This window comes from Hippocampus guttulatus, chromosome 3, assembly GCF_054856545.1.
Source record: "Hippocampus guttulatus isolate MCC_2025c chromosome 3, RoL_Hgut_1.0, whole genome shotgun sequence".
NCBI classification, from domain to species: domain Eukaryota; kingdom Metazoa; phylum Chordata; class Actinopteri; order Syngnathiformes; family Syngnathidae; genus Hippocampus; species Hippocampus guttulatus.
In genome coordinates, this window is record NC_141263.1 from 23,875,439 (window position 1) to 23,889,139 (window position 13,701).

The 13,701-nt window shown below is 42.4% G+C and overlaps 1 protein-coding gene across 7 annotated transcripts in view; it reads right to left on the minus strand.

The window, feature by feature from the left end:
- Positions 1-681: 681 nt before the first annotated feature.
- Positions 682-13,701, minus strand: part of akap13a (A-kinase anchoring protein 13a) — an 87,524-nt gene continuing 74,504 nt past the window's right edge. For all 7 annotated transcript variants that reach the window (XM_086107560.1, XM_086107561.1, XM_086107562.1 and 4 more), the window contains 11 exons: positions 11,821-12,002; positions 10,485-10,567; positions 10,203-10,391; positions 7,877-8,035; positions 6,596-6,669; positions 5,993-6,037; positions 5,733-5,783; positions 5,347-5,619; positions 4,846-5,025; positions 3,441-3,738; positions 682-2,749 (listed from right to left, as the gene is read on the minus strand). In XM_086107560.1, the coding sequence (XP_085963686.1) occupies positions 2,697-2,749; positions 3,441-3,738; positions 4,846-5,025; positions 5,347-5,619; positions 5,733-5,783; positions 5,993-6,037; positions 6,596-6,669; positions 7,877-8,035; positions 10,203-10,391; positions 10,485-10,567; positions 11,821-12,002 (1,587 nt within the window). In that variant the 3' untranslated portion in view covers positions 682-2,696. The remainder of the gene's footprint in view (positions 2,750-3,440; positions 3,739-4,845; positions 5,026-5,346; positions 5,620-5,732; positions 5,784-5,992; positions 6,038-6,595; positions 6,670-7,876; positions 8,036-10,202; positions 10,392-10,484; positions 10,568-11,820; positions 12,003-13,701) is intronic.

Consider the following 13,701-nt stretch of genomic DNA (forward strand, 5'->3'; position numbering starts at 1 on the left):
TTCACCTTTACGAAGTCAAGCGCTCATTCATCTCTTCAGAGCTGACTGGAAGGCGTCCCATCACCGCAAGTCCATCTGTTCGGTACTCATCACAGTGCCACCCCCCACTTAGCACAAACGTCAGCATAGCATGCAGCTGCTAATCACAGCCAAAAGAAACATTTCATGCTCACTTCTTCACTGACACCCAGCTTTCATCTTTGAAGAGCGATGAAAATTATCAATTAGGCAGAAGTATCGGAAGGGACACACATCGGTCAACGCTGCCCGGTACAATATGGCGCAAATGGCTTGGGGGGGGGGTGGCTTCATTTTTTTTATAGTAGTCAGAGGTCAAATATCTGAGGGTTTCTAAACAGACCGGATGACTTCTTGTGCATTTTTAGGCATGGGTTGTTGGAATTTTTTTGTGGGTCTACTCATAATAAACACACTTATCAAATTCCATGCTGCTAAGAAAAACTCGGGTCAGTCAGAGATGCTTCAGAGGCATTTTTTTCTTGGAATTCCAGTGTGTTTTAAGGCATGGTTTCTTGACTTTTTTGGGCGTCTACTCATGCTTCAAATGTAAAATACAAGAAAATAATGAGCAGTATGTACCTTTGGAATTTTGACAAAATATAATGTCGCATTCAATAAAACTGGAATATCTAAAATTTCAATCAATGGATCAATCAAAAATGTCTTCAATATTTTTATTAGACATCATTTTACATTGTTTACCATCCCCAAAAGGGGAACCATAAAACATAAATAACGCATCCTTAAAAAATACTGTATTAATTCACAAAAGCAACATTTGATTGTTTTATACATAAATCATATTTACATTTGTTTTTTTTTTGTTTTTTTACTTCACATAGACTGAAACAAGTGAGCTCTCCCATCTTTTAGTGCATTTCACCATTAGCTCGCCCCAAAAAAAGAAAAAAAAGCTGGGGGGGGGGGGGGGCTTGGCGGTGACTTAACTGATTGTCCCTTACAGGAAGTAGAAGAGCTTATTGTCCTTCCACAATAAAGCCGCTGCCCATTGCTTATTCTAACGTCCGCATCAAGTTGGAATCCTTAGGTCACAGACAAACAACAACATGTCACAGTGCCCCTTAGTGGTTCCGGAGCGTTCCGTAAATGTCAGAGAAAAATAGTGGCCATGACACACTCCCAACTTCCTGTCTGTTTTTACCTGTCCTGCAGGTAGCCAATAAATCAACTCAAATAAAATGACAATCTTGTTAGGGGCATCGTCCAATGTGTCACCAAATGCTGTTATTTTTATATATGCATTTTTTTCCAGAGAAGTCCAGGTCTTTTTTGGCAGAAATCAAAAGTATTTTTATTTTTTGGAAAAAAAAAAGTTTTTTATTTAATATAAAAAATCCCAACATTTGGTGGTATGTGCTTTTCATCATACATTCAACACTAACAAAAAATGATTTTTTTTGTCCGATATTAATGTTCAATGTGAATAAAATGTGTTTCTCCAAATTTTGTGATTTACGCAAAGTTCTTCATACGGTCAACAGCGCTGGATGCAAATAAAACTGGTATCTCATTTTCAGATTTTGCTCAGAAAAACTAAATTTGGCTTTGTATGTCTCACTGGACAACATTTAAGAATAATAAATCCAATAGTAACTCTCAGTTGTGTGATTCAGAAAAACAAGCATTGCTTGTTTTGTATTTTAACCAAAAATAATAAAATAATCACAAAATTTGGCCAAACTGACTCTTTGTCGGACAGGCAAATGAATATCTAAGAATTTGATCATTTTTAGATATTGATCAGGAAAAAAATTGTTTTTTGTATTGGAAAAATACATAGGCCCTATATCACAAAATTTCACAGGGCTGTGGATGCTTTTTATTGGGACAACATTCAACATGAATAAAACAAGGTACTTCTGAATTTGGGGATTGGATTGGAAAACCGGCTGTCTAATTTTTGCTGAAAGCGCTTGTCTTGTCTTCTCATTCAGTCGTCACTTCAAAACCAACTGAGATGGTCTTGGTTTGACAGCCTCAACATTTAGCCCCCGCAAAAAAATGTCAGAGGCGAGCAAAGTGCTTCACGGCATGGACGATTACGTTGAAAATGATCCTCTTACTTTTTGGCTCACCGAAAAAGGCAAGAATCGATCTGATGTGATTTGATGAAAGCTAACGATGAAAACTTTGTGACGACTCGCGACTGGCTTCAAGTCAAGCGACGTGGAGTTATTTGCTGAACACAGTATGTTTTATTTTATTTGGACAAGTTTCCTTCCGCACTTCCAGTCGTGGTCTTTTAAAGTGAAATTGCTTTCTCTTCTCGGGCTGCGGCGCCATATGGAGCTTGTTGACATTCCCGTCTGTTTGCCGAGTGCCATTTGGATGCACCGCTACGATTTTGTGCGTGCGTGCGTGTGTGTGTGTTGCGTATGTATGTGTGCCAATCAATCCACTAGCCAAAAGCATGTTTATGAGATAGGAGGGGCAAGGGAAACAACCCCCCCCCAAAAAAAACGGAAAGCCGGCATCAAAATCATTGGTGGCCATTTTGTGGTTGTTTGCTTCCATGCTCAAAGTTTGTCGCTACTCTCACACCACAACGACAGGGAAGTGGGAGCACACCGGCACGTCCTGTCTGGCGAACAGGGTTGCAGGCGAGCTAGAAAGTGTTGTCGTTGAGCGAGGCTGAGGAGGGAGCAAGATGAGAGTCAGCAGAAGAAGATCTCCCCATCCAGAGGAGCCTCGGAGAGGTGCTGGGAGTCTGGAATTGACCATGTCATAAAATTTTACTGACGTTTTACCTATGGGAAAACTAGAGCAATTTACAGGTTAAAGATTGTTCCACTACACGAGCGAGTGTACTTGATTTTGTAGATAATTTTCAGCAGGTTCTTTTAAACGCGTGCCAAAATTATTTATTTATTTTAAGTTATTTTATTGATGTTTTTAATATTTTCCCACTTTGATCTTATTTTTTTCCATATATATCAAGTTTTGTACATGTGCTATTTGTGTATGTGTATTATTTATTTATTGTTATTTAAATGATTCTTTGTTTGACCAGTTAAGGCAATTGAAAACTGTTTTTCCATCTACAATGCCAACGCAGAGGTTGAGTGAGTGTTGTGGCCGAGGACACTTCGTCAAGGTTCAAACCGGCAACCCTTCGGGCGCCGGCCAACGTGCTCTGAGCCACAGCCACCCCATTTTATAACCGAGCGCCATAGTTCACGAAGTGAACGGCTCCAAATTGCAGCCATGATAGTGCTTTTCGCATTTTACTATCTACAGGTAGATTACAATCTCAGGGAGAAGCTGACGTTAAAAAAAAGTCAATAAAAAACTAGGACTCTGTTGGTGTTGAAGAAAAAGTATGCGATTAAAAATAATTCATGTGAGTGTTGCATTCAGGATGCGCCCTGAGCGCAGGTAAAAACGAGCACAATGCGTACCTGCGGCCTGTCCTTTCACCTTCTTCTTGCGCTTGTCTTTGCCTTCCTTGCCACGATGCTTGGCCAGCTGCAACAAGCTCTTGGACAGCTGCGTGCTGGCCTCGCCGGCCTTCAATACGCCCGCCGCCGCCGACGAAGATGAAGACGACGTGAAAGGGTTGAGACTGCGTGTCTTGGCCTTGCAGCGCTGCGACGTTGAAGACGAGGAGGATGAAGAGGACATGTCGAGGTGGTCCAGATCCAAAGATTGGCAGCTGCCCGCCAACTGGGACTCTTCCGAGGCGGTGGAGGGAGTCCGCTGCAAGTCAATTGGGCAAGTTTATTTCGACTGCGCAAGGTGGCGGACAACCAGTGCTTACTTTTCAGCAATAACTGGCGAGATGTGCAGCCACATTAAATCAGCATGACTTTGGGTGTCTTAAGATTTTTATTTTTTTAACTCCATGGATTAATTTGAGGCCTTCTGTTGATTTCCATTGTGCACTCCACTAACAGGAAGAAGAACATGTTCCTGCGCATGGCAGAGTACATCGTGGCTATTTTTGGCTCAATGTTATTTCGGGTTTCAGGTTTTAGGGCTAAACGATTCTGAAAATAATCTAATTGTGATTTCTTTCTTCAACATTGGACTCCCCCACCCCCACTTTTTCTGATATAAATTGGAACAAACACAAGCAATTATTTAATCTTTATTACAATACAATTCTACCAAACAAGTGTTGCGTAAAAATATAAGTGTGTACTGTAAATGAGGAATAAACTAGAGAACTAGAGTGCACATGTCAACTTCCTGCCTACATGACGCAACATCTTCTGATTCCGAAAACAGGCAAGAACCAGAAGGCATTCCAACCGGCGGCTGCGGACGACAGTGACACCTCATCCATTAAACGAGGAGTAACATCATTTCGTCTGTCTTCAGTTTATTTCGTGAAACATCTGGCCACACACAGACAAATTCATCTTCTAAATGTGTGGCCGCTGACAACTTTCCAGCCGGGGGCTGCCATTTCCAGTCAGTTGACCGGAGGATGCGTTTTGATTCGCTCACTGCTCAAGAAGTGCACAAAGCTTTTTTTTTTTTTTTTTAATCTTATAAGGCAAAAAAAAAGAACATGTTAGATACTGACCTCAAGGTCTCGTGAGACAGAAATCTCAGAAATTACACACACCCAGGCCGGCAGACTCTCGGCACAGTTTTGACGTTTGTGCCTGCTCTGCTCCCAATGACCGGTCAAATCTCAGCCGATGCAATTAGCAAATCGCATTTTATCATATTGCATTATATTGTCAATGCAATTAAATTATTCAGCCCTAATTTCTATCATGGAAGGTTGCGGCCGGCGTAGCACGTGGCAGAGGTCAACCGTCGCCTGTTTAAAGTGACTGTGTTGTTGTTGTTCACCTCGGCACGCCGTAGCTCGTCCATCTTGTCGAGCTGCCTCTGCAGGGCCTCCCTGTCCTTGTCCAGCTTCCTCTGGGCATCTCTCAGCCTCTCCAGATCCCTCTGGTAGTCCTCCTTCCGACTCGCGAGCTCTCGCCTCTCGTCCTCCAGCGCCCGCTGCTGCTTGGACAGATCCTCCTGCTGCAGTGACGACCGCTTAATTATAACCAAGATACAGGCAGTTTTTGTGCGTGGAACTTTTCCATAAGAATTTTACCTTTCAACATCCACATTTTTATCCAGGTCATGAATAAGTTTAGCTTACAACAATAAATACCACAATTCTATCAGTGCTAGAAGTACAAACACACCCATGGGGGGGTAGGAATGTCTATTTACTTTAATAAATCTCACCAAGTCAAATGTTCCTGTTGCTTAAATGAAGTAATAAATTCATGATCTCATTGGGGGTTTTTTTTCCAATCCCGTTTTTTTTCAGAGCAGCAAATGGATCGACCGTACCTGCGCGTTCAGCAGTGTCTCCTTGTCGCCAAGCAGACGCTCCCTGAGCTCCCACTCCTTTTCGCGCCGGCGCCGCTCCTCGGCATGCGCCGCCTGCTGCCTCTGCAGTGACGCCAACTCCTGCCGCTGCTTTTCCAGGCTCCGCTGCTTCTCCTGTTCGACCAGGGAGCTGGGCCGTGAAGACGACCGTGACGACGAGCACGCCGACGGTGAGCGCTCGCTCAGGGCCTGACGTTGGTCCTCTATGAAGCTGTCCTGCTGCACCACCACTGCCTATAAAAAAAAACAACAACCACAAAAAAAACAAAGACATTATTTGCGGTCATCGGACGTGAACATGCATTCCCAAGCGGTCAGGTGCATGCGATATACTGAAGATGTCATACCTGCAGCGTGCTGAGCAGCAAGTACAGATTCGAGACGCTGTGGAGCACCTGCTGTTGGGAAATACAATGCAATGAGCACTTTTGACATACACAAAGAATATTTTACGGGAGATGAGCAATACATATTGATTTATAGGACAGCAAATGGCAACGAGTCCTACGAGATCAAGTGACACAGAGGCTGAAAACACAACTTGGCCGGTTTCCATGTCAACAGCGGCCTGGCTAATCAGGTTAGCGACGGGAAGTGGCTTCTTTACCTCGCTGTTCCTCTTGAGCAGCTGCAGCAGGTTGGCGTTTCCTCCCTTGCCGGCATACACAAACACAAGGACAAAAATCAGTGTCGGTGTGCGTGCACGTGTGGGTGCTTGTGAGCGTGCATGTGGCCGTGCCATTGTAACAAGCAGATGATGATGTAACACTTATGCAACGAAAAGAAAATTACAAAATTTTGCAAGTTTTCATATCATTATGTAACGTGCGACCGTTCGTTGCCCATTATTCATGACAACCGTCAGTGTGCACTACAGAAATAAATAAAATACTGAGAAATAATCCACAGTTTAGTGCCGCCGATTTGCCCAAGAGAAGTAATGATAACAATTAGAAATAATCCACAGCAGCAGGTGTTGGCATGCTGTATCACGCGCCGGCACATCGTACGTGTCAAAAGGTAATTGATCCTCCTGCACAGTAAAATTGAACGATTCAAATTAATCCTAGAGGTTCAAAAATGAAGCACACCCCAGGCTCAGTTACGCACATTGTATTATTTCGTTTAATTAATGATGTCTTGGGTAATAGAATGACTCGAAATCATTTCCAAAAAGGCCAATAGGTATAAATAGTAAGGCTTTTCGTACCTTCTTTAGGACACTGTCTGACTCGGTCCTCCGCAGATCTCTGGTGGCATCTTCGCTCTCGTCTTTGTCCCCATCTACCAGATGAGACAGACGCAGATCCGTCAGCATCCATCTCACGGTTACTTGATAGGAGCTAACAGTTATTCAACTTGTTTTAGCTCAGAATAATGTGGAATCTTACTGCCATTGTGCACAAAAGAACTAAACAAGAAATGGTATTTTATTTCTATTATGCACGGTGGCTTTTATGAACAATATGACGGATCAAGGTGAGAGGAGTGGTCATGTTGGACCAATTGGGGTCTTTGTCAAAGGGAGAAAAACGAGCCTTTCAAATGTAATTGTCATTGCGATGTGGATACACTACTCAGTAGACAAGTAGGTGCCCCCTTGGTGGTTGGCACACGCAAAATGAGCGACAACGCTATTGCATTTTGTGCAAATGTAAACTTTGCATCAACTGCCAACCTCTGAGAAACCAAGGAATGAACGGCTTCAATTTATTTTGGGCATTTCACAGTCAGAAGTGTGCTGTGTTGAGAGGCACATTTCTGGGAGGAGGACTTCATAAACATCAGGCAAGTACTCATTTTTTAAATGTAATATTTAATTACATCAGCAGCACAATTGGACAACGCAAAAAATGAACAGGCCATGTAGAAATTGCAGCTAAATAGCTATCAATATACGTCCTGGCGGCTTTTATGATTACTTTTGTCGCAACACATTAACAGGTAAAGACTAAGCCTGTCAACAGCATTGGAAACCATCTCACGTTTCCTATTTGTGGGTGAACAATGCTAGGTGTGTTCAGTTTCACAATGAGAGTAAGGGCTGACACCGAAGGATCAAAACGGAACTTTGCTATGAACGCTCGGCCGCCACAAGACGCTGAGGGAAAGCTTACATCCAATCGGAGAAAAGCCGTTTTTCATTGTTACTGTTCCAGATTCAATCCAAGGATAAGAGCGATCCAATCAGAGAAATGTTTGTTCACATATCAAATATTACTGACAAATCCTGATGTCTAATCTCTTTGGTGTCTTTTGACCAATTTCAATAGCTTGAAAAGGGACATCGTGGGCATTTCTAACCTAAATAATCTTGCAAACCTAATAGAAGGAAGTAAAAACAAAACACCCCCAGCCCTAATAAAAGTGATGGCATTGAACCATATATGAATACTTTAATCATAAACTGAAGCTGAACCACTTTATTGTTTGCCTGTTAAGATTGTGCGGCTACATCTGACCAAGTGTCCATACGCACTTCCACACTTACTCTTACTGAGGTGCATCTGGTGACTGTCAAAGCCGCCAAAGGTCTCGGCCCGTCGGGGCAGGCACCCCGAGCCGGGCGCGCCTCCTCCGCCTACGCCATCTTGGACACCGGCCATCGCCCCGCCGAGGCTACTGTTCACCAGGGTCTGCAGTGTCTCCACTGTCTCACACACACACACACACACACACACACACACACACACACGCACGACGAGAAAAAAAAAAAATCAATGTGAGGTCAGTAAACGAATCATCCGGATAACAGGGTTACAAAGGCAGTTGCCAAGCAACAACCTGTTCCGCGTACTTTACATTCAAATATGTTGACGAGACTTCAACTGTGTGTGTTCAAAATTTTACACACAACACACCAAAAGGACAATATGGAAAAAAAAATCACAGCCTTAGCTCAATGCACCATGATTTGGTGTGACATCACATCTAGTCTTCAGGCGCCATGTGCTTACGTTAGTTAGTGCAAGTAATCAATTATTGGTGCCGTGGGCACGTACGGGCAGAAATATGCATCGAATCTGACGCCCCAAAACACAAGTATTCATTTTTTTTGATAGACAATGTGTTCATAAAGTATCCTAAGTTTTACTTTGTCGCAGCCGTGTTGCAAAATTTCTATACACAAGACCCCATAATGACCATGAAATAAGATTTTCAAAATTTGAAATTGTTGTAAATTTAAAAATAAAAAATTAAAAACTCACATATACATTCACAGCCCTTGTTTAGTGCTTTGTTGATAATAGCAATTACAAGCTCAAGTTTGTTTTTAATCTGATGCGCCTTGGGACACTTATCGTTGGGCAGTTTTGCCCATTCCTCTTTGCAGCGCACCCCAAGCCCAATTGGGTTTGATGGGGACCGTCGGTGCAAAGCCATTTTCAGATCTCTCCAGAAATGTGGACATTCAAATACTAATCATGAACCTTCTCCTTCGGTGTCTTTTCTGTGTGCTTTGAGCTGTTAACCCCCTTATCATTGTTGGGAGTTGTGTGTAGAAATGATGAGGGAAGACATTACCATATCCAATTTTGCTGTAAGTTGGTAACAAAATGTGGAAAAAGTGTAGCCTGATGAATAATTTCAGCATGCCCTGAATGTATATGTATGCCCAAATTATTGTTGAGCAGAGTGGGGGGCTGGGGGGACGGGGGGTGAGCAAATTGTGTATTGTATCTAATCAAGTGGAAAGAACAGTCAGCGTGCTCAGATGAAATGAGGCAGAAGGCGTGCAAAAAGAAAAGAACTGCAATACAAAACGAGACATCTTCAACAGGCCTTGAATTGATGTTCTTTTAAGTCGACTAGTAACGTTCATTACCGCTAATGGCTACGGCTACATGCTAACAAACAAAGACAACCAATGAAGGAGGACAAGTCTCTCCTCTATTTAGTACTCAGCCACAAAAGGAAATGATTTGTTTGTTTGTTTTTAAATTGAGCAAAGTGGAGCCTGATGAGTTTAATGTTGCCTGTGTGGCTGTGCGTTTCATTACATTTTTTTCTCTATTGTCTCAAGTCATTCAGGTTACATCTATTGTGCAAGGTGGCGCTTGTCATAAAAACTTGGCGAGAAAAGCCATTGCATAATTTATATGATAGCGTATCACGCCACAGTGCCCAAGTGTACTTACTTTGCGTGAGCAAACATACGGTGGAATTTTCCTTTTCTTTTTTTACTATGGATGATTTCTACTTGTGTTTTATGCTACTGTGCAAAATTGCAATAGGAAAATGACTACACCTGTATTACAGACAAAAAGGCACGATGGTGCCTGACCAATTGCATTTCAGAGTTAAAAGGCAAAAAAAATCCTCCCGTAATTGTGAATCTACCTTTCACTGTCCATGCCACTAAAATAAATTTTGTGCATGATTCCTAGTCGATATGTTTATTCCTATTGTGGCTGTCATGAAAATCGGCGGAGCCATCACATTAAGCCTATGACGCACATTGTGTGACTGAGCGTGCTATGCACTTTTGTGTTTCAATATGGCGTATTTCTCGTCGCGCCATTTCTAATGGTGAAAAGTGACGGGTATGCCACAAATTGTGGCGAGAGAATCCTGGCATGCAGTTAAGTTGTGCAGTGTAAAAGACATTAAAAGTCACTTTAACGCCGAAGTTGCCGAATTGTGTTGTCAGAAAAACAAACAGTCTTCACTGCAGCTGGATCCTTAAGGACAATGGAGTGTGAGAAAAATTTGCATTTAGAAGAGAAGCAGCAGGCCCTAGAAGCAATAACAAACATCTCCAGCATCCTTATGAAGCACAAGACTCATCGGCAGCGTTTAAGCTTCGCCCCGCTTACCTTCCTGCAGGGCGTCCTTCATGACGCAGGCCCCCATGGGGGGCTCCGGTCCGACAGGGGACCTGAAGAAGTGCCTGGTCTGCCGGCAGGCCTCCTCAACTGGACTGGAGCCCTCACACATGCCGCGGAAGAGCCGCACTTTCTCCTCCAGCAGGGACATGATCTGAGAATCCTTCTGCTTCAGCAGGTCTAAAGGAGGGATGAAGGAAAGAGAGGGAGGAGAGTTAACTACTTCCGATACTAAAGAAGCATCCGGAGGACATTCTGGAGTTATTTGCTCGCCTCTCATTTCTTTGGCTTTGATCTCCAGTTGTCGCTTGTCATCTTCGGTCTCGCTGGGGATGCCCTCGTCCTCGTCCCTCTCCCTGTGCCGCACAACAGCAAAGCGTTTAATTGTGACTCCGTTAATTTTATTCGACCAAGAAAATACATTTTTTTCCTTTGAAGAGTAGTTTTGCTCTTCAATAACTTCACTTGAGGAGCAATTTTTTAATTTTGAGAAACAATTTTTCTCTGGTTAATCCCAGGTGACAAGGATTTTGTTAAACTATAAAAATATGACAGTAAAACAGGGGCAATTAAATGTAGTGCTGGCAATTTAAGCATACAAGTATCCTCCTGAAAATTCTATTAAATAATCGAGTATTTGGATAACAATTATCTTTGCTTGGTTAAAGAGCCATTATGAATGCAAAAGAGAAAATAATACAATTTCACTTAAAAAAGGAATGACCAATTGTGGCGCTGCCGACCAACAGAAACTCACGTCCAGAACAATATGTCAGAATTTCCATATTTGAAAAATTGTATCAATAACATTAGCAATACAAAGAAAAGAATTCTGCATACTGTTCAATTGCACTGCATAATTACTGTATAAATGGTGGCTTTAATATTATTGTAATATTAAAAAAAGATCAAGTGGAGAGTAACACGAACGATATTTTTCAGCATCAAAATGGGAATATATTAAGTGTTTGAAAAGGTGAGATATGATATATTAAATGTTGATGTCAATTACAGTAACAGTGGTGCTACAATTCACTTATCAGTTAATGCTCAAGAAAGATTTTAAGCACTATACCAAGCTGAGAAAGAGGATATTTTTTTCACATTCATACTTTTTAAATAATAAGCAATTTCCAAATCTTTGTAAATATAAGTCGCCTAACTTAAGATGTCAGATGATATTGGAAAATACACTTTATTATTTCATCAATCTAATGTTGCAACTCCCTTAGCTACTTTCTTGGCACCAGTTATTGGACTGTCTTTCCTATGCAGACAGGACTTTGGCAGCATCCTGTGGTTTATTAGGTTGTTTCAGAAAGTGAGAGTGCAAAAAAAAAAAGTTACGCTTTTGCGCATAGCTGGGAATATTTTCCATGGATGAAAAATACAAATTGGAAATGTTAATTATTTGTGACCTGCGAATATTCATGGCATCACTGTACATTGTTTGGCGTAATTAAAAAGGAACCTTCCGGCAGCATGCCCGATAACTCTTTCACTCCCCGACTTTGTACTCAGGCTAACTCCTGGGCTGCAGCACAGGCCTACCTGAGCCAAAGGGATGTGAATCCATGGTGGGCCATAATTGTTAGCTGTGGGTACTCACATGGACTGCATGGCGTCCTGTATTAGCTGCATCCAGGTGTTACGTTCCTCCTTAGAGCTGGCCAGCACCTCCATCATCTCTGGCTTCTCGATACCTGCCGTGATGAGGAAAAGTCCGCGCTCCTCGTTGGCCACCTCGCGCACAATCAGCTTCTGCAGCGAGATGACAGTCGAGCGCTGGTCCTACCGGGGTGAGGGGGTTAGTTTAGACAGTGGGTGGGAGGGCCGAGGAGAAGGAGGAGGAAGACACATGACAGGAGAAAGGGATGGCGATGATGATGATGAGGAGGCAGTCGGCAGGAAATGGGTTGGTGAAGCGGCGAGGAGGGAAAAGGAAAAAAAATGACAGCAAGCATCAAATGTGAACAGGGGAAAACAAGCAGAAGATTAGAGTTGCATTGGATGGAGTGAGGGAATAAAAACAGATGCAGAACAATAGAAAATAGTTAATGTTCACATCCATTGTGGAAGAAAAAAACTCAAGTAGAATATAAACAACAAAACATTTTATGAGGGTAAGAATATACTGTATATATATTGTAAAACACTATTAATTAATTAAGAGGTAGGATTAGACCTAAAATAATGATAACATTTGGTGGGTCAAAGGTATGTGCTGTTTATCCAAGAGAAAACGTGCCATGGAAAAGCATATGTTGGTGTTTGTTTTTCAGGTTGGTTGGTTGGTTGGTTTGCAAGATTCCTTTAAAGAATACAAAATTGTGTGGAGGGTACATTAAGCATAAATTGAGGCGTTTCACTTTCTCTTGTTACAGTCAACTTGGATTGGGACCAAGTGGGTCAGTGACCCACCAGATCCAGCAGATGGAGCTCCAGTGAACCCCTACACCACCCCCCACTGTAAAATTTAGTTAGCATTACTGCCCCCTACAGGACAGAGTGGTGCTGAATCGCCAAAGACTTCATGGATTTCGGATGGTTTGGACTTGGTGGAGATCTGCGCGCCATTACTCTCGTGTTTTTGCTTGAGGCTGCCCTCCAATCTACAAACATGTGATTTGTCTTTTTAAAGGCCTCCGCTCTGAAATGGCCGGGCAATTTCGTGATGATGATTGTGGTTTCTTTGCCGCAGGCCGCTAAGATTCTCTCCCCCTCTCGCTCGCTCAGTGTGCACGGGTGTGTGTGTTTGTGTGTGCTAAGGTGGAAAAAGAAGCTCATAGCTACATGGCATTCTTTTTGTAATTCTTTTTCTAAATATAAAAATACACACACACATTACATATATATATATATATATATATATATATATATATACATATATATATATATTAGAGCTGTCAGTTTAGCGTGTTTTTATCGCCATTAATTTAAATGAATTTTAACGGGATTCAAATTTTTCTCGCGAGATTAACGCGGCACACGTCACAGCGGATGTTACGTTGCTCTATAAATAAACCAGAAACAAAACAACAAGCGCGTTGCACATGTCCACGCACGTTTGTTTTGCCAGCCACGGCAGCGCGAGACACCGAAAACGGATACTTAAAGAGTTTATGAATGGAAAGTTTACTTTTAAAAAGTTGCCAGATTGTTCCACTGACAAGACCAAAGTTACCTGTATGTTTTGCAGTCGTAAACTGCGCTATCATCATAGCACGTCGAGTCTGAAATACCACTGAATGGCCAAGCACACAGCTGACGTGAGTACTCCGCCCCCTCGTCTCAGACAGACAGCTATGGATAATTTCAAAGCGAAGAAAATGGATAACACGACGAAGAACAAATTTGCTGAAGCCATAGCTAAATGTATGGCTACTGCATGCAAGCCCGTCAACATTGTCCACAGCTCGACTCAAGCTGAAACTGATGTGATTGCAACTTGTTTGGAACTATTTTGTGTGGAAGGTTACAGTGTTCCGTG